General features: G+C 35.0%; 1 protein-coding gene across 48 annotated transcripts in view; it reads left to right on the forward strand.

Annotated features, from left to right (window-relative positions):
- RIMS2 (regulating synaptic membrane exocytosis 2) overlaps positions 1 to 21464 on the forward strand; it is a 753111-nt gene that overhangs the window by 384323 nt on the left and 347324 nt on the right. For 34 of the 48 annotated variants that reach the window (XM_073999244.1, XM_073999245.1, XM_073999258.1 and 31 more), the window contains 4 exons: positions 14774 to 14841; positions 16688 to 16807; positions 19956 to 20055; positions 20870 to 20993. In XM_073999244.1, the coding sequence (XP_073855345.1) occupies positions 14774 to 14841; positions 16688 to 16807; positions 19956 to 20055; positions 20870 to 20993 (412 nt within the window). Of the gene's footprint in view, positions 1 to 14773; positions 14842 to 14963; positions 15173 to 16687; positions 16808 to 19955; positions 20056 to 20869; positions 20994 to 21464 lie in introns of all 48 variants that reach the window. The other 14 variants (XM_073999249.1, XM_065519514.2, XM_065519511.2 and 11 more) reach the window with 1 other exon arrangement.

Genomic DNA, 21464 nt, shown 5'->3' on the forward strand with positions numbered 1-21464 from the left:
TGTCTTATAATTTTTGGTTGAAAATTGGGCATTTTAAATGATGATCATGTAATAACTCTGGATTCTTACAGATTTTCCTGAGGATTATGTTTCTTTTTTCTTTTCCCTTTTTCAGTAACTTTCTTGGACTTAAAGTATATAATTTGCCTCCCTGTGGTATGTGTCCCTCTGAAGTCTCTACTCTTTGGGTCATGATCCAAATTGTTAGCCAAAGATTGGGGCAGAAGTTGTGCTCAAATATCTTGAATTTGAAAGCCTCCACCTTATGCCATTTAATCTTTGTGTGGTATATGGACACATTTAAAGTTCAGCCAGTTCTCAAGTAACTCTTGGGTTTTACTTTCTACCATGCTGTCTCAGGATCTCCCCTGTGACTAAGAAGTGATATAATTTCTTAGCCTGATATATGTGGAGAGTGTATTTAGCTTTTCTGAGGGTCTCTTATTTCCGTGGTCTTCCTGTTAAATTTCTGACTGATCTGTTTCACCCTTTGTTGGACCACAACCTTAGGCTAGAAAAATTGCTGGTTTTCTGTTCTTACTGGGTTTGCCTCTTTTAGCTGAAAAAACCTTGGGTTTTCAGCTCCACTCCAAATCAAGTTTATGTCTTCTGGTAGCAAAAAAGCTGCTGGTTTTCCCAGCCATCATCACACTGATAGATTTATTGATCCTTTCAGTAGACCCCTTCCACGTTTGTACTCTGGTAGAAGAAAGTTATGGAAGCAACCCTAGGTAAGAAGGTAACATATATCTGCTGTTATTATCTGAAGCTCTAGAAGTTTTTCTCAATTTGGTATCTGCTTTTGTTTGGTTTCCACAGCCATGCAATTGTTGTGACCAATTTTTCAAGACTTATACTTGATTTTTGTGAAGAGAAGTAGTTAACACTTTGTGCCACTGCCTAGAAATACCACCTTTTGCATGATTTTGTGAGTCTGGAATTCAGGCAAGGTTCAACTGTGTAGTTTTTCTTCTTCATATGATGCTATAAAGGTTAACACTGGTGGAATTTAGTTGGTGGTATGAGCTCATCTAGAGTGTCCAAGATGACTTCTTTTGCACATCTGATACCTTAGCAGGGATGGTTAGATGGGATTCTGAACCAGTGCACCTACTTTTGGTCTCCCTAACATAGCAGTTTCCAGTTAGCAGGACTTCTTATATGATGGCTCAGGGCTCGCAGAGCTATAATTCTGAGACACCACTTATTCTGTCCTAGCTTTGGACTCATGTGGCATCATTCCTACCATATTCTATTTGGTATTAAAGAAAAGTCACAGAAAATACATGGAGAGGGATCTACAGAAGGGCATGAATACTGGAAGACATGGTTTGTTCAAGGACCATCCAAAGAGCCCAGTTACCCAAAGGGCTTTAAAGCATGATACATACATCTTTTTTTTTTTTTCCTTATTCCCATGGATATTTTCACAAACCACTTCTCCAGACATCCTTGTCTTCAATCTTGTCAATTTCTTTTTCCTTGTTGGCCTATTAATTAGCCAAGCCATTTGCCCCGCCTATGTGTTTGTATTTATTCTTACTTCATGGCACCTTCTTTTTCTATACAAAGTGGATGGCCATCTGAAGCCCTGCCCTATTTTCTTCATTGCTTTCTTTCAGGGCCACTCTTGAATAGGGCTGTGGTACAGCACCAGTCTACTTTTGGCTTTTATGCACATGCTGAGCTATCCCATCAGTGAACCAGGCATGATGTTTGTCCTCCTTTGTCAGGTAGCCATAAGTGGCCCCTTGTGTGGCCATAGATGTGAGCTGAGGGAGAGATGACAACACAATATTAGTAGATGGTATGGAAGTCTGGGTTGCCTTCATATGTGTTTTACTTATGGCCTCTGACCCTACTGATGCTCAAACATGGATCACTACTTCTGTCTTATAATGAATCATTGTTTGGCTTGTCCAGCCTTTCAGTTTGCAGACCTAGCAGATGCTAGCTTATAATGGGCACTTCTACTTGTTTGGTCATTGATGATTTATGACTAGATCTTTGCCCTCCGCCAGGGCTAGGAGCATACCAAGAACTGTTTTCCAAGTAGTATATAGGTTTCCACTGCAGACTACATGGCCTTGTTCCAGAAACAAGTGTGTACATTGTGATTGTCCTAGTGAGACTTGCCATAAGTTGTATATGGCTTCTTTTCCCGCCATAGATGCATCTAATACCATACAGTCTGTTACATCATGTGGCCCAAGTGACAGGGTTGGACTTTATCTAAAGCATCTTCCCGCTCTGTGTTCCATTTTGAGCTGGAAGCCTTCTGTGATTCTTGGCAATTGAGTCCAAGCAATATTCCATAGTGTGGAATATGCTACCTTCAGAATCCAAATAGATAACCTACCACGCAGTGTGCTTCCTTCTCATTGGTGGTAGGCACAAGAGGTAATAATTTATCCTTTGTCTCAGAGGGGATGATCTGACCATTCCCATGACCACTGGGTCTCTAAAAATTTCTCTGGTGTTATAGGCCCCTAAATCTTTGTAGGATTTACCTCCTACCCTCTAAAGAGTATATGACTAAACAAGACTTCAAATATAATTACTACTTTCTCACCATGTAGTGAATCAATATGATGTTCTGTGGAATGTCCCTGTGGTCTCAGTCTTTTTGGACTGTATTATGGTAGAAGGCAACAGAATTAGCATAACCCTAGAAAGAACTATCAGTATGTCTTTTTTCCATCCCAGGTGTATATGAGTAGTTCTGGTCGTTCTTGATAGGAATGGAAAAAAACACATTTACCAATTCAGTGTCTGCGTATCTTGTACTTGGGGTGGTATTAATTATTTAGGGAAGATGCAACATCTGGCAAGTTAACCTGAGATGGGGCTACTACTTGATTGAGTTTATAGTAGTCCACTGTCATTTTTCAGGATGTATCAATGCACTTGTTTTTTCAGGGGGGCAGACTAGTGAATTAAAAAAGGAATATAATGTGGGCCATCACCTTTGTGTCCTTTTTTTATGTGTAATTTTCACCAGTGGGAGATGGAATTTTCATAGGCTTAGGCTTGATTTTCCCCATTATGGTAGTTCTTTTTGTTTGTTTGTTTGAGGTGGAGTCTCACTCTTGTCTCCCAGACTGGAGTGCAATGGTGTGATCTCAGCTCACTACAACCTCCACCTCCCGGGTTCAAGCGATTCTCCTGCCTCAGCCTCCCCAGTAGCTCGGATTACAGGTGCCCACCACCACGCCCAGTTAATTTTTATATTTTTAGTAGAGACAAAGTTTCACCGTGTTGGCAAGTCCATTATCGTAGTTCTTAATTCCACAGGCCAAGGAACTAATGTAGGGGTTATTCTGAATACCAAGTATGTCCATTTGGAGACTGCTGTAATTACCACTAAATGGCATCTGTGGAATTATTGAGCCCACCATGGGCCAGACCTGGGCCAGGACTCAATTTATTACTTATTTTCTATATACCTCTAATTTAAAAGTGGGGTTATGATGACACTGGGATTTTCAGTGTCACTGTCAACTTGGTTCATTGTGTCCAGTGGTTCTTAAAATGTGTGAGTTATTTCCTTTCCTGTGTTTACTGTTACCTGAGAAAATAGCTGAATTCACTTTCTGTGGTGTTAGAGTTCTTCCTCCTGGCAACTCATCCTTTCTTTCAGTCACAAAATTCCATGTCTGAAAACTGGTTTAGATCCAGAAACTATGCAAGGAGTTTTGTCTTTTTATTGGGGTGGTTTCCCTTAGCCTCCTGATCATCCATAATTGTTTGTTTTGATTATATAGATTGGGCATATCCTCATTGGTTGCCCATCTGTCTTGCCCCTAGGGATGCTATACTCAATGATCTTCTCCGTAGCTTTGTGTATCAATACTCTGTGGCTACCACTCCTGCCTTGACACTCATTATAATAATGGCACTCACTGTGTATTTGATTGCTAATAGCTGTCACCTGGCCTCTATTTCAGGCCCCTCTTTATCTGATTGTTTTTGGGGACCCCAGTTAAATAACAGTATCTCTTACTGTCAGTCCTATCAGTCAGAGGAAAGCCAACACTGGTATTCTCAATGATGCTGGTGTCTGCCTCCGCAGTGTGTTTCTTATTTCTTTAGCAAATGGAGGGGCATCTGAATCCTCAGATTCAGAGGGTTCAGGGGATCTAGTTTTAGGAATTTCAAGTACATGGAGCTAAGATGTTCCCATCTCATGCCTCAGGTTTCCCTACTATCAGGAATCTGCCCTTAGTATAGCAAACTTGCTGACATGGAAAATTTTACTTTCTTTAGAGCACGTACCTTTATAATTAACATTTGAGCTTGATACTTAGCTGTTTGTGCCCACTAGTTACAGGAAATGAGACTATATGCTTCCAAGAAAATCTATATACATATTTAAATTATGTATTTTACCTATCTTTCTAGAATGTTAATTTCTTAAGCTCCTATTTGTACCTGTGGAACTAGAACAGTTTCAAATTGTGTAATTATTAAGATAAATTCTAACAGATGCCATATATACAATCATTTCATCAATTACATGTTATTAAGAATATGTTGGTAATACCAAAAGAGTAAGATTTTAAAAAATAAGCTAATTATGGATAATGTTTATCATCCTATTTCAAATTCTACTGTACTTTATCCAGCCATGCTTTTGTATTGGAACTTAAGACTTGGTCTAAGCACATGGGGCCTCTAGATCTACTGACATTTTGGTTTGGTTCATATTCTAAAATCTGCTGCTTTCAGAACTGGCAATGAATTAAGAGCAAATTACCAGACACTTAGCGGCTTAAAACAACAACACATGTTTATTATCTCACAGTTTCTGTTGGTTAGGAGTCTTAGCATGGCTAAGCTAGGTTTCCTGGAGCTACAATCAAGTTGTCATCTGTGCTGCATTTCTCTCTGAACATTTGATGCAGGGAAGAATCTGATTCCAAGTTTAATAAGATTGTTGGCAGAATTTATTTCCTTTTGACAAGAAGCTGCCATCAGCTCCCCCACATCTCCTAAAGTCTGTTAGCAGTTCCTAGAAGGTATCCACGGTTCCTAAAGGCTGCCTGAAGTTCCTTTGTAACATGGACTTTACATCATGGCTTCTTACTTCATTAAACCAGCAAAGAGAGTATCTAAAACAAGCCGACTAGCAAGGCAAAGTCTTATGAAACTTAACAGTGTCATGGGAGTAAGATCCCATTACCTTGCCATCCCCCTACCTTGTTTATGAGCAAGTCACAGGTCCCACAAAGGCATGAATACCATGAGGTGGGCATTATGGGCTACCGTCTTAGAATCAGTCCTCTGCACAGTGTCCAACAGTTGTCTCTGAAGCAACTCAATGGCACATAGTTTGCAAACCATTGTCTTACATAATATATCCTATATAAAACCTTTTTGAGTTGGACTTTGTGTTTACTTTAATAGTTTACTAGAACATTTTCTTTGGAATGGGAAAGACTTAAGACTTATTCTCAGTTTTAGTGACTATCTTATGAGGGGAAATGACCCTCTAGGAAGGTTTCAGCATTATATCTCAAAATATAGTTCCTGGGACACTTCTCCTCTGAGAAGGCTTTTGTGTTTCAATTAAGTTTGTGGAAACAATATATTATGTAATCCTCTTAGTGAAGCATGGTGTCATTATTATTTGAAAAAAGGCCTACACTCAAGAAATCTATTTAATTGTACTTAAACCAAAGTTTTCCAAAGTTATTTGATTAGAGAACTTTTAAATTACTCAATGCCCTTTAACATTTTGTAGAACCAGTATTCCATGGACTACACATTGGGAAATGCCCACATATATAACTTGACAAGTTGAAAAGGAGGACAGAATACCAAGAAGAGAAAAAAACAAAACAAAACAAAACGAAAACGAAAACATAAAAGGGCCATAGTTAAATGTTCCCTACCTAATTAGAATGAAAGTTAATATTTTTTTTTAAATGATGATGATATCATGAACTTGGTGTGACTACACTTTGCAAAGAGCTTCAATTACTATCTTATTTAAAACTCTCAGCAATCTGTTAGATATCACAACTAATTTTTTTCAAAACAGATGAGAAAATGAGGCCTATGACTTGCGCAAGTCATAAAATTGATAAGAAGTGAAGTCAGTATTTTAGTATAGCTTTTCTAGCTTCAACTATAAAACTCTTTCTGTTACAACATGCTATTACTTTATAATCATGATGAAGTTGTTGAAGTTGTTGAAGAATGCCTTTATGTACTATGTGATTTAATTTTTAAATATTTATTAACCCAAAAATGAAAAGCAATGATATAAAACAGTTAATAAACTCTTGTCTTAATGTAATGACTGTATGAAAAAATGTTGTAAATAGAATATATGAACATTTTTTCTCTGTGTGTAGAACACACATACACACATAATTAGGTTAGTTTGTATTTTACAATAGAGGTAGGTGAAGGAGAAATTTTATTCAAAGGTTCAAATTTTTAAATTATTTTTTGTCAGGTCCTCATATTTAAGTATGTTTAACTTGTGCTAATAGAATAACTGAATACCAGAGTTAGACAGGATTTAGTGTGCTTTTTGTGTAACTTCCTATCTGAAGCATTGACCTTCTCTACATCATGCTGACAAGTGATACTTTAGCCTTTTCTTTGAACACCTGTTGTGACGGAGTGGTGACAGTCTATGAAGGCAGCAAAACATTACTTTTAGATTTTTACTTTGAAGTATTTATAGATTTGTAGGAAGTTGGAAAGATAGTTCAGTGAGATCTTATATATGCTTCACCCAGTTTCCTTAGTGGTTATATCTTGCATAGCTGTAATTAAGAAACTAATACTGGAACAATGTTTTTATAGTTCTAGGACATCTTATCACATATATGGATTCATATAACCACCACTTCTATAATGATGAAGAACTACTGTATTACAGCAAAGATCATTATTACACTTCCTCTTTCTAATGACATCCTACTCCCTCTCCACCATCCCTGACACCTGCCAACCACTAATTTGTTTTTTGTGTCTATATTTTTATCATTTAGAGAATGATATATGAACGAAATCATACAGTATGTGACATTTTGAGTTTTTTTCCCAATTCATATAATGCCCTTGAGGTCTATCCATGTTGTGTGTATAGTTTTTTCCTTTTTATTTCTAAGTAGCATTCCGTAGTATAGATATGCTACAGTTATTAATGGATATTTTGGTTGTTTCCACTTTTTGGCTGTTATAAATGAAGATATCTTCTTTGGTGAAATTTCTGTTTATATAAAGCATTCAGCCTTTTATCGTTAAGTATGATCTTAGATGTTGGATTTTTATTGTTGTTCTATGTTAGTTTGAGCCAGTTCTCCTTGGTTATTTTTTAGAGTTTTTAAAAATCATGAATACTTTTTCTGCATTAGCACTTAATGGATAAGATCATGTAATTTTTTTTCCTTTAACTTTTTAAAATGTGGATCACATTGATTTTCAAATATTTGACCAGTCTTGCATTCCAGGAGTAAACCTCATTTGGTCATAGTGTGTAATTCTTTTTACATATCACTGAATTCTCTTTGCTAATATTTTGTTAAGGATTTCTGTGTTTACAATCATGAGGAGTATTGGTCTACAGCTCATTTATAGTTTGTCATTTTCTTTTTTGTTTTCTGTTTGTTCCTTCTATTGCTAATTTTGTTGTTTTCTTTTCCTTGCCTTCCTACGGGTTATTTGAACATTTTTTTTATTTGAAACGCTTTGTGAATTGTGTTTTGATTGACCTAGAGTGTTTAAGTGTATTTCTTTTTGTAGTTTTTTTTGTGTGGTTGCTTTAGGCAATATGTTACATGTACACAACGTATCACATTGTATTGGTGTTGAGTTTAACTAGACTGGAATGTAGAAACCTTAAGTCACTTAAATTCCTTTATTTTCTCCTTTATCTCATAATGGACTTGTCTTAAATATTTTCTTTATATATGTTGAAAACCACATCAGACAATGTATGTTCTGCCTTTAATATATCAAAAACATAATTTAGAAAACTCAAGAGGAGAAAGAAACCCCATATTTTTGCTTAGTATGTTCTTTATTCCTTCTTCATACTTTCAGGTCCCTTCTTTCTTTCTTTCTCTTTTGCTTCAAGAACTTCCGTTAGTTATTTTTTTAGGGTAGATCTGCTGGTGACAGAATCTCTTTGTTTTCTTTTGCCTGAGAATGTATTTCTCATTCATTTCTAAGAGATAATTTCATCATATTTAGAATTCAGGTTGACATTTCTTTTATTTTAGCAATTGAAAAATATTGTGCCACTTCCTTCTGGCCTCTCACGTTTCTGATGAGAGGTCCGCTATCATTTGAATTGTTTTTCCCTTTTAGGTAAGGTGTTGCTTTTTCTTGCTGCTTTTAAGATATTTCGTTGTTAGTTTTAGTTTGATTATGGTGTATCTTGTAACAGATATCTTTGGGTATTGTTTGTTTAGGGTTTTACATAGTTTCTTGAATCTATAGGCTTATACCTTTGGCTAAATTTGGGGAATTTTCTGTCTTTATTTCTTTGAATACTTTTTTTTTTTTAACCCATTCACTTTCTTTTCTCCTGGACTTACAATGATATGAGTGTTAGACTTTTTGCTATAGTTTCTTGGCCCTTGAGGCTCTGTTCATTTTCTTTTCTTCTTTCTTTATTCTATTTTCTGTCTGTTTTTCAGATTGGGTCATTTTTATTGTTCCGTCTTCAAGTTCACTGAGTCATTCCTCTGTCCTCTCCATTCTGTGGTTGCTTTTTGTATTTCAGTTATTTTTGTATTTTGTATTTTGTATTTCAGTTATTTTTCAGTTCTAAAATTTCCATTTGGTTCTTCATGTGCTTTCTAGTTCTTGTTCTAGAACTGGAAAGCACGCTAATACATTTTTGTACTGTTACTAAAAAAAAAATTTTATTTTATTTTTATTTTTTTTAATTTATTTTTTATTATTATTATACTTTAAGTTCTAGGGTACATGTGCATAACGTGCAGGTTTGTTACATATGTATACTTGTGCCATGTTGGTGTGCTGCACCCATCAACTCGTCAGCACCCATCAACTCGTCATTTACATCAGGTATAACTCCCAATGCAATCCCTCCCCCCTCCCCCCTCCCCATGATAGGCCCCAGTGTGTGATGTTCCCCTTCCCAAGTCCAAGTGATCTCATTGTTCAGTTCCCACCTATGAGTGAGAACATGCGGTGTTTGGTTTTCTGTTCTTGTGATGGTTTGCTGAGAATGATGGTTTCCAGCTGCATCCATGTCCCTACAAAGGACACAAACTCATCCTTTTTTATGGCTGCATAGTATTCCATGGTGTATATGTGCCACATTTTCTTAATCCAGTCTGTCACTGATGGACATTTGGGTTGATTCCAAGTCTTTGCTATTGTGAATAGTCCCGCAATAAACATACGTGTGCATGTGTCTTTATAGCAGCATGATTTATAATCCTTTGGGTATATACCCAGTAATGGGATGGCTGGGTCATATAGTACATCTAGTTCTAGATCCTTGAGGAATCGCCATACTGTTTTCCATAATGGTTGAACTAGTTTACAATCCCACCAACAGTGTAAAAGTGTTCCTATTTCTCCACATCCTCTCCAGCACCTGTTGTTTCCTGACTTTTGAATGATCGCTATTCTAACTGGTGTGAGATGGTATCTCATTGTGGTTTTGATTTGCATTTCTCTGATGGCCAGTGATAATGAGCATTTTTTCATGTGTCTGTTGGCTGTATGAATGTCTTCTTTTGAGAACTGTCTGTTCATATCCTTTGCTCACTTTTCGATGGGGTTGTTTGTTTTTTTCTTGTAAATTTGTTTGAGTTCTTTGTAGGTTCTTGATATTAGCCCTTTGTCAGATGAGTAGATTGCAAAAATTTTCTCCCATTCTATAGGTTGCCTGTTCACACTGATGGTAGGACAGGGATGCCCTCTCTCACCACTCCTATTCAACATAGTGTTGGAAGTTCTGGCTAGGGCAATCAGGCAAGAGAAAGAAATCAAGGGTATTCAGTTAGGAAAAGAAGAAGTCAAATTGTCCCTGTTTGCAGATGACATGATTGTATATTTAGAAAACCCCATTGTCTCAGCCCAAAATCTCCTTAAGCTGATAAGCAACTTCAGCAAAGTCTCAGGATACAAAATTAATGTGCAAAAATCACAAGCATTCTTATACACCAGTAACAGACAAACAGAGAGCCAAATCATGAATGAACTTCCATTCACAATTGCTTCAAAGAGAATAAAATACCTAGGAATCCAACTTACAAGGGATGTAAAGGACCTCTTCAAGGAGAACAACAAACCACTGCTCAGTGAAATAAAAGAGGACACAAACAAATGGAAGAACATACCATGCTCATGGATAGGAAGAATCAATATCATGAAAATGGCCATACTGCCCAAGATTATTTATAGATTCAATGCCATCCCCATCAAGCTACCAATGAGTTTCTTCACAGAATTGGAAAAAATTGCTTTAAAGTTCATATGGAACCAAAAAAGAGCCCGCATCTCTAAGACAATCCTAAGTCAAAAGAACAAAGCTGGAGGCATCACGCTACCTGACTTCAAACTATACTACAAGGCTACAGTAACCAAAACAGCATGGTACTGGTACCAAAACAGAGATATAGACCAATGGAACAGAACAGAGTCCTCAGAAATAATACCACACATCTACAGCCATCTGATCTTTGACAAACCTGACAAAAACAAGAAATGGGGAAAGGATTCCCTATTTAATAAATGGTGCTGGGAAAATTGGCTAGCCATAAGTAGAAAGCTGAAACTGGATCCTTTCCTTACTCCTTATACGAAAATTAATTCAAGATGGATCAGAGACTTAAATGTTAGACCTAATACCATAAAAACCCTAGAGGAAAACCTAGGTAGTACCATTCAGGACATACGCATGGGCAAAGACTTCATGTCTAAAACACCAAAAGCAATGGCAGCAAAAGCCAAAATTGACAAATGGGATCTCATTAAACTAAAGAGCTTCTGCACAGCAAAAAAAAAAAGAAAATTTTATTATCTTAGTTCTATACTATTAAGCTGCAAAAAATAAGAATATCCAGTGGTAAGTATTATTAGGTCTATAATAATAGTCTTAATAGTTTTTAGGACTATTTTCTATATGATTTACCATTAATTATCTTATTCTTACAGGGACACTAATTTTACTCATTCAACAAGTTTTTATTTAGTACTTATACATGACAGTTTTTTGTTTTGTTTTGCTTTTGTTTTTGTTTTTGGAGATGAAGTCTCGCTTTGTTGTTGCCCAGGCTGGAGTGCAATGGCACTGTCTCAGCTCACTGCAACCTCCGCCTTCTGGGTTCAAATGATTCTCTTGCCTCAGCCTTCCAAGTAACTGGGACTGGGAGCTACATGCCACCATGCCTGGCTAGTTTTTGTATTTTTATTAGAGATGGAGTTTCATCATGTTGACCAGGCTGGTCTCAAACTCCTGACCTCAGGTGATCTACCCGCCTCAGCCTCACAAAGTGCTGGGATTACAGGCGTGAGCCACTGTGCCCAGAATATAGGACAATTTTTTTTTTTTTTTTGTCAATCAGAGGTTTTAACTTTAGTTTCAAATGGTTAAACAGCTTATGTTTTTTATTTTCAGAACAAAAGAAATTGCATGTCTGCCTTTTTGGTAGGTTGCAAGCACAGAGGGAGAAGAGAAATTTTGAGTTGAATTTTCTTACTGTCACATAAACCAGTTAAGAATTTTTATTTACAGGCTTCATACTGCTTTTTCTCTACTGCACAGATTTGTCAATGCTTTGTTGTGGGACACAACTGTATTTTGAAAGGGCTACAGGTTTTCTGAGACACAGATACTCTTAGCTTTTTGGGTAGCCATCCAGGCATGGGCATAAGTATCCTAGGAACTGGTCATCTCCATATACTCCAGTGTGTTTTACTAATATTGTAATTATGAAAAAGCTTGGGAAGCACTTCTCTGGCCCATAAGTTAAAGAATGGGATTCTTTCTACAAATTGCATATTGTGTGTGTTAGATAATAAAGCCTATTCTCTTTCATAAATGAGTTTCTTAAAAGAATTGTCTCCAGTAATTCTCAAACATCTGACCATAATCATCTGGAAGGCTTGTTAAAATACAGATTGCTAGGCCCACTAACAGTTTCTGATTCATTAAGTCTAGGGTGACACCCAGAATTTACATTTCTAACATGTTCCCAGGTGTTGCCGTTGATGCTATTTTGAGAACTGCAATTTGAGAACCATTCATTTACACACAACTTTTTCTACTTTTCACTTCCCTTGGTTTTTGGGTTTCTTCAACCTGATTTTAATTTTCATCATTCTATCCAATTGTTCTTCCTGACATCTTTTCTAATCTTCATGGTTGCCAAATCCAATGCATATTTTTAACCTCCTCATCTTATTTGATATGTAAAAATCCTTCAGGATAGTTTATTTCTTCTTTGTTTTAGGCAACTCTATTTGATTTGGAGACCTCCTTCTGTCTCCCTCCTTCCTTTTTTTCTCTGCATGCTGTTTTTGAATCTTCTCTCTCTCCCCCCTTTTTTTTTTTCTCAAATCAAACCCTAAATGTCAGAATTCAGTTTGGGTTCTCTTCATACCTTATTTTACCCTCTATCCCTAAATGATCTCACTTACTCCTGTCTATATGTTAATAATTGCCAATTTATGTCTCCAGATCAAAACTTTAAGTTTTTTGTTTGTTTGTTTTGTTTTTTGAGACAGTCTTGCTCTGTCTCCAGGCTGGAGTGCAGTGGTGTGATCTCAGCTCACTGCAACCTTCGCCTCCAGGTTTCAAGCAATCCTCCTGCCTCAGCCTCCTGAGTAGCTTGGACTACAGGTGTGCACCACCGCACCCAGCTAATTTTTTGTATTTTTAGTAGAGATGGAGCTTCACCACGTTGGCCAGGATGATCTCCATCTCTTGACCTCATGATCCATCCACCTCAGCCTCCCAAAGTGCTGCGATTACAGGCATGAGCCACCATGTCCGGCCAAAACTTTAAGTTTTATTACACCCTCGCCAGTTTCCTTCTTGTATGTGCACTAGGTTCAAATAATATATCAAAATTCAACCACCATATTTAATAAATTCTAAGATGAACATTTTTATATCCTGAAAGTTATGAATCCTATAGTCAATGGTGTCATATGTTTTATGAAATAGATTCCCTCTTACCCTTCCCTAACAAGAAGTGCTCTTCCTCCAATCTTCTCCATCTCATAAATTTTTTCTTCCATTCAGTTATTAATGCCAGAAACTGGGGAGTTAACCTTGACTCTTTAGTCTTTCTTAACACTCAAAAACATCTCAGTCCCTTTTTTCTTACCACGTCTATTGCTATTATCTTTATTCAAGCCATAACTACCTTTTCCAAGGGTTACTGTAAATGTCTTTTAACTTTTGGTGTCATACAGCCTAGTCTCTATGTAGTACTTATATTCATCATTTTAAAATGTTAATCAGATTATGTCACCATTACACTTAAAATCCCTCAATGGTTGAAATTTAAAATCTTTAATATGAAATAAAAGACTTATCTAAGTTGTTCTGTGCTGCCTTACCAGTTTCACTTAGTACCATATTCTTCTTCATTCTTTTTGGTTCAGAAACCATTGTGTTCCTTCAGTTCTTTTATAGCACCATATCACATCTTTCAGTTCTCATCTTAAACATTATTACTTTAGGGGTGTTTGCTGACCCCAAAGTCTAAATTAGATCTTATTGTACTCTTTCATAGTGTCTTGTATTTTCCTATATGATACTGATGATTTGTTCTGTTTCTCTATCCCTACTCTGTTGTAAGCATATTTCATTGTTTTACCCTTTACAGTAGAGCTCAGCACAATACATAGCAAATGGAAGGTGTTCAGTATGTATTTTTAGAAAATAAAATTATAAATAGAATTTTAAAAGATATATGTGAATATATAGACTAAAAAGATATTAAAGATAACAAATATTTTATATTTTGAAATACTGAGCAAATAAGATGCATATAAGTTTGGGAAATGGTGGATATGCATTCTTAGTTGCCAGTTACATAAATTATCTGACAAAATTTTTTTAATTTACTTTTTATAAGAATGTGATTTCTGAAAAAATTTGAAAAATTATTTCAAAATATTAAGTGATTCATGATGTTTAAGTAAAGTTTATTTTTACTAATATTGAATGAATCTGTTTTATAATTTTCATACAAATTACTATTTTGTGGAAACAATTTTTTTAACCACCCAAATTTCTTAGGAGGTTTTAGCATGATGAAGAATATCATACTGCATTTCAGAAATGGCATTTAATTATTTGGCTTTTTAAAATACTGGTTATTGGCAAACCAATGTAAACTTTTTAAATGTCCCTTAATCTTTGGAGAACAAACTCATGTCTTTAGACCAACATGGGAGTAAAAAAAATAGCATGAATAACAGTCATAGCTGATAGTCTTTTTCAGCATATACATTTTTTTGTTTCTATTTCTGTTTATTATTATTTCTCTTTTCGCAGGACTTTTGTTCTGTAGGATCTGTCTAGAGATATAAACCTTATATTATACTTTCTATAAATTTTACTCATTTTAAATATTAGCTTTCTTTTGGCATAAACATATATATCTATAAATATATATATATAAATATATATATATATTTATACAGACAAAGTTCTTGAGACCAGACAGGATCACACAGTTTAAAATGTTTATAATGTCTCTGTCTGTCCCTTTTTTCACCATCTCCTTTACTGCACTCTTTTGTCTGACTCTCACAGGAGACATGGATTACAACTGGTTGGATCATACGTCTTGGCATAGCAGTGAGGCATCCCCAATGTCTTTGGTGAGACATGTGGAGCCTTACTATTTAATTTTCGTTATCATTTCACTTTTCCTTTTTTATTTACACCTTTGCATGTTTCTTTTTTGTTTCTTTCTTTTTTTTTTTTTATCCCATACCTGTAGGGGACAGTCAAAAGGGAAAAAGAAAAACTAGTGAGCAGGCAGTTTTGTCGGACTCTAACACCAGGTCTGAAAGACAAAAGAAAATGATGTACTTTGGTGGCCACTCTTTGGAAGAGGATTTGGAATGGTCTGAACCTCAGATTAAGGACTCTGGGGTAGATACGTGTAGTAGCACAACCCTTAACGAGGAGCATAGCCATAGTGATAAGGTACTGAGATTGTGGAGCCTGCCTTTTAACCTGCTCATTCGGTCTTCGTTTGCTCTCTGTCACTCATTAAAACAGAACATAATAAAAGGACAGGGCATCTCAAGGGTCACTGTAGCATTTCTTAAGGTGCAGAAAAGAAAAACAAAACCAAACTAAACAAACAACAAACCAAAAAAATCTCTTGCTTACTTTGCTGTTTTTATTATTTGACGGCATACCAAAAAATAAATATATAAAAATAAATCTTAGGAACAAAGGAATGTTTTGTCTTTCGTTGCATGAGAGAACTTTGTAGTGTTATTAAAAACCACAAATAATAAATAATTTTTGGATTGGCTTATTTGATTGCTTGCATATGTTTTCCTTGGGATGAAAATTAAATTATTAATAGTTTGAATCCCAGACAAAAGGGAGATAATTGGGACTGTTTGCACAGAAAAAGTTGTTTTTCTTTTTTCCCTTTCACTGTCATTTTGGTCTTTTGTTTTATTGTCATAGCATTTTAATGTAGTATTAATTAGTATTAGAGCCCTTGCCATCTGCTTTGATATTTATTATTTTTGCTTTTAGGATAGTGGGACTTTTGAAATCTTTTTACCATATAGATGCGATTGACTGGAACTTGCATTTTGCCTGCTAAATTTTGCATGAAGATATGCCTGTTACTTTTTGATAACTATGAAACTATGATTACACAAATCATTTACTTTCCTATTGAGCATATCATTCATAATAGAACAGTGTCATTATTTACAGAGGCCTTGGTTCAGCCCTGAGAAACAAAGAAACTACTAATGTTTTCAAGGTTATTTAACAATAGATATCATTGAATTATCTAGTAAAGGTAATTTACTAAATAGATCAGAAACCTGAAAGAATCATGAAAGAACCTCTGAGAAGTGAGAAATGTAATCTATTCCCACCTGTAAATGAAGCCTGTTTCTCTCCCATGCAGATTCAGTTGGAAATTTATTGGGGTTTATGTACAATTCATTATTTTAATCTAGAAACCTCTTCAAAAAAGCCCTCATCATAGGGTCAAATTTAATGTTTTAATATGATTTGATTTTTAATTATTACTGTAATACAGTCTTTCAAAATCTTCCAAATGTGTTTGAAGAGGAAATTTTCATTTTTAAATTAATTCACTTGCATAGAATTTTAGTGTATCTTTTCTACCTGTGAATTTTTATTTTTCAGCACGTAGATAATTAGTTGCACGCATTTTCAAAATTTCTCAGATTTTGTAGAGCTATTCATTATTGTGTTAGAGAACTGTAAGAACTGGAAGTAACGGGAGTTTGAAAAAAACTTTGAGATTATACTGAGGTTATAAGCATAATATAGTACACCCTTATGAGCAGTGCTTTGAAATGAAAGCTGGTTTGTGTAATCATAACACTGGAATTCTGAAGTTTAGAGAGGTCATACAATCAGAGACCATTTGTCATAAATTGACAAAATCATTTATTTATTTTGTATTTATTTATTTTGTTTGTTGATGCAAAATGTCAGCACCCTGTAACCTGGCAACCATCTAAAGATGGAGATCGTTTAATTGGTCGCATTTTATTAAATAAGCGTCTAAAAGATGGAAGTGTACCTCGAGATTCAGGAGCAATGCTTGGCTTGAAGGTATGTAATAAAATGTATGATATTTTGGCCCTATACTCTTATAGGTTTACCCGGAAAGCAAACGATAACTTTCAACCTGTACCAATTTAGTAGTGTATTTTTCCATTTTCAATAATTTGTGAAGATTTGCACTCATTATCTAAAACATTTCATTTTCCCACTATTATTTAAGAAGTTGCCGTAATTCCACAGTAATACTTGTGTATATATAAATTTGGAAGACATTAAAAGTAACCTCATTAGAATCTACCTGAATCTGAAATACAGTGGTCAAACTCATTTTAACTATACAGTTTATTCTTTAAGTCTAAATCTGTGTTTATATTTTATTAAAGTGATAGTTTTTTATAATTACTCAAAATGAAAACTTGGGAAATGTAATATGTATATTACATATGTATATATATAATTTTGTATAAATGCTGTAAAATGTGTGTATGTGTGTGTATGTGCATATGTGCACTTAAGAGAGTACTGTTTGAATTCTAAAAACAAAAATAATTATGCTGGGAAATTAAATACAAATATTGATTTATGTTTTACTGTAAAATACCAGGAAATTATTTGGTAAATACATTAAATAGAGCTCTGTTTGGTTTTTGTGCATCTAGTATACCCAATTAAAACCTGAAATGAAAAAGGAATATGCTGGGTGTCATGGTTCATGCCTGTAATTACAGCACTTTGAAAGGCCCAGGTGGGAATATTGCTTTGGACCAGGAGAATATTGCTTTGGACCTACCTAGACTGCATAGTGAAGTCCTGTCTCTACCAATTTTTTTTTTTTTTTGAGATGGAGTCTCGCTCTGTGGCCCAGGCTGGAGTGCAGTGTTGTGATCTCGGCTCACTGCAACCTCTGCCTCCTGAATTCAAGTGATTCTCCTGCCTCAGCCTCCCGAGTAGCTGTGACTATAGGCGCGTACCACCACTCCCAGCTATTTATTTATTTATTTATTTTGTATTCTTAGTAGTGATGGGATTTCACTATGTTGGCCAGGATCATCTTGATCTCTTGACCTCGTGATCCACCCACCTTGCCCTCCCAACGTGCTGGGATTGAACCACTGCGCTCAGCCCAAAAAAATTTTAAATAGCTGGACATAGCAGCACATGCCTGGAGTCTTAGCTACTGAGAAGGCTGAGGCAGGAGGACTGCTTAAGCCCAGGAGTTTGAGGTTAGAGTGGGCTGTGATCACACCACTGCACTCCAGCCTGGGCAACAGCGTGAGACTCTGTCTCTCTCTAAATAAAGTAAATGTTTTAGAGCTAAGTCATTCCTATAAAAATTGTCCTGTAGAATATAAGAGATATTAGGAAACTTTGGATATAGGTGGAAATGGGCTATGTATTAGGTCTTTCTTGCATTGCTTTAAAGAAATACCTGAGACTGGATAATTTATAAAGAAAAGAGGTTTAATCAGCTCATAGTTTTGCAAGCTTTAAAGGAAGCATGGTGCCAACATCTGCTTGGCTTCTGGGGAGGCCTCAGGAAGCTTACAATTATGGTCAAAGGTGAAGGGAGAGTACACATGTCACATGGCAAAAGCCGGAGCATGAGAGAGTGGGAGTGGGAAGCAAGGTGCCACATAGGTTTAAATGACCAGATCTTGGAAGAACATTTATTGGGTGGCATCCATGTACTTGCACTCACCTGAGCATTTTATATCTGTTATCCTAGTTAACACTCACAATAGATGAGAAATAGGCTTAGAGAGGTGTTTAACTTCCCCGTGGTCACAAGATGGTGATGATGGTGGAATTTAAATTCAGATTTGACCCATTTCCAGGGACAGTGAGATGTGTCTATAGTCCCAGCTACTTGGGAGGCTAAGGCAGGAGGATTGCTTGAGCCTAGGGTTTCAAGTCCAGCCTGAGCAAAATAGTGAGACCCTTTGTCTTAAAAACAATTTTTTAATCCAGAGATGCCTATTATAGTGTTAGAATAAAGATTAGGAAGTCTTGGCTTCAATTCCAAATACAGGAGTTACTAGTTACATGAAACTGGACAAATAAACTTCTCTTAGCTTTAGATTTCTTATCTATTCAATGAGGATAATTGAATTGTTGTAATATGATTAAATAAACAAACATACAGACATTTAGTAAAGTGCCTGGCAAGCTTTAAGATATCAATAATCATTATAGCTAGTGTAATTAATTAATTATTATTAATGTTTGTTAAGCCAAGAAAGTTTTTAAATATTTACTTAAGGATATAAGTCAATAAGAGCTATACATTTAATTTTCAGATTCAAACATAGGACTAATTAGTTTATTAACTGAATTGTAGCTATGTGTAATTCACTGTAATTATGAAAAAAATGCATGGAATAAGATACACCCCATGATTTTTGAATTCAAATAACTTTCACTCTGTTTAGAAGAGAAAAACCAATTCATTTCAGTCAGTGAAGTTAGTTGCTATTATTTGCTTCACTTGCCATCAAATTGAGATATTTGACTGAATGGTAGTTGATTAGAATCAAAGCATTAATTTTGTAAGATATACAAGTATACATATGACTCCACAGCATTATTCTTAACATTTTTATTCATTTTCTAAAAGTTATATTTTAATAGAAACATAAAAATGAAAAATTGAGATTCAGATGGTCTGAAGTTTACATTACTTCTAATGCGATTAAGTAAATTTTGTAATTTTTTTCAAGTAAGATCCATCATCATTATGCACATTATCAGTGTTTCTAAAAGATTACCAATGAAAGTTTGGTGGTGTATCCTAATTATAGTAAAAGAAACAAAAATTTTGTATTAAAGTATTTACATCTATAACTAGAAATGTTTGTATAATTAATATGATACTGTAAAATATGTTTTTGGAAATGACAAAAGCAAGAATTTTAGAATAAGGACAAAAATTACCAGTTGTTATGTTCTTTCTAAGTTATGCAACATTTCAGCAAATAATGGGTATTAAATGGCAAAACAGTTGGAATATGTGAAAAAGACCTAGCTTTTAGGGCACGTACTAACCTAATAGAGACAATAAATTATTTAAGAAATCATTTTCTGTACATTAAATTAGCGTTTTAGATGTTGCAAATTGTTCTAGGTATTTTTTACCTGAATCTTCAACTATGCTCATTTTAACAATATTCCTGTGTTAATACTTTCCTCTTTTAAACAGGTTGTAGGAGGAAAGATGACTGAATCAGGCCGGCTTTGTGCATTTATTACTAAAGTAAAAAAAGGAAGTTTAGCTGATACTGTAGGACATCTTAGACCAGGTAGGGTTTTACCTTTGATTATTTACATTTAAACTGTCCAACTTTAGTAGTTATGAGTTATTTTCATTTATTTAGAAGTGATTTGACAATAACAAAGACCTCATTTAACTTAGATATAAATCTCTATTCATTAATGGAAAGTCAAAACTATTATTTCTTGAGTCATAGTAGATCAAAATCATTTTTATGTTGACTATATCTTATTTTTTTCTGATGGGTATTCTAATCTGTATATAATATTAACCTATTTTGTTTCCCATAAGACCTTTTTCTTTTGAGAAAATTCTAACGTAGTTTAGAACAAACTTTATGGACAAAGGCATATTTCCTACCACGTGTCACCCCTTATCTCTTCGGCAATGGATACTATTGGAGAAATCCTTGAGTACCTTAAAGAGGATTTGATAATATACTAATTATTAAGATTTTTACAAGAGAGTTTAGACAGTGGAAACCCTTTACAAAAAAACAAGGTGCTCAGTTGCACATATATTGAGAAACCTAGAGTATAAAGTCATAAAATCTTTAAAGAGGCAACTGATTTTGATTGTTGCTTAGAATTTGAATTTCTATTAAGAAATCACATAGAAATAATGTTATGTAATTTTTTCTTCTAATCATTGTCCTTTTCTGTGAAATACACTAATCACCATGGTCATCAAATTTTGTGTCACTGGAACTGTTCTGAGTATGTTTCATATTGTATAATAGTTATTTTATCCTATGGAGTTTATTGAAGTTTAAGATGCTGTTAAGTGTAATTTATTGGATCAAATTTTCTTTATGAGATTATTATTACTGACACACACTATAGGTGATGAAGTATTAGAATGGAATGGAAGGCTATTGCAAGGAGCCACATTTGAGGAAGTATACAACATCATTCTAGAATCCAAACCTGAACCACAAGTAGAGCTTGTAGTTTCAAGGCCTATTGGGTAAGTTGGTTTCAGTATTTTATATGTGTGTGAAGTTGAATACTGTTAAACTATTTGTAATGTGCCATTTAATAATTTCTGATTGCTTTATGGAAATAAATTATTTTGTAGACAGTAACTTTTTCTCTTTCCTTACCAAAAGCATCACACCAAAAATAATATCTCTTTATCTAATCATATAGATGGTAGAATATACAGTTACTTACAAAAGAAGAAATATTTACGTGTTTATTCATTTTATTGTAACACCTTAGACGGTGGTTATAGGATTTAGTAGGGGAAGGAGACTATAAATCATCTATAGTCTACACATTTTACATTTTTCAAAATAGAGATTTCAACATAGGAAAGAAAGGGCCAAAGGACATACTATTCCTAGATAGAGGTAATAGTTTATGGAAAAACATGACATCTTTTTTAACAAGGTGAACAAACAGACCCAAAATAAGCAAACATCAAAGTACTCTTTGG

Source organism: Macaca fascicularis, chromosome 8, assembly GCF_037993035.2.
Source record: "Macaca fascicularis isolate 582-1 chromosome 8, T2T-MFA8v1.1".
In the NCBI taxonomy this organism is placed as follows: Eukaryota; Metazoa; Chordata; class Mammalia; order Primates; family Cercopithecidae; genus Macaca; species Macaca fascicularis.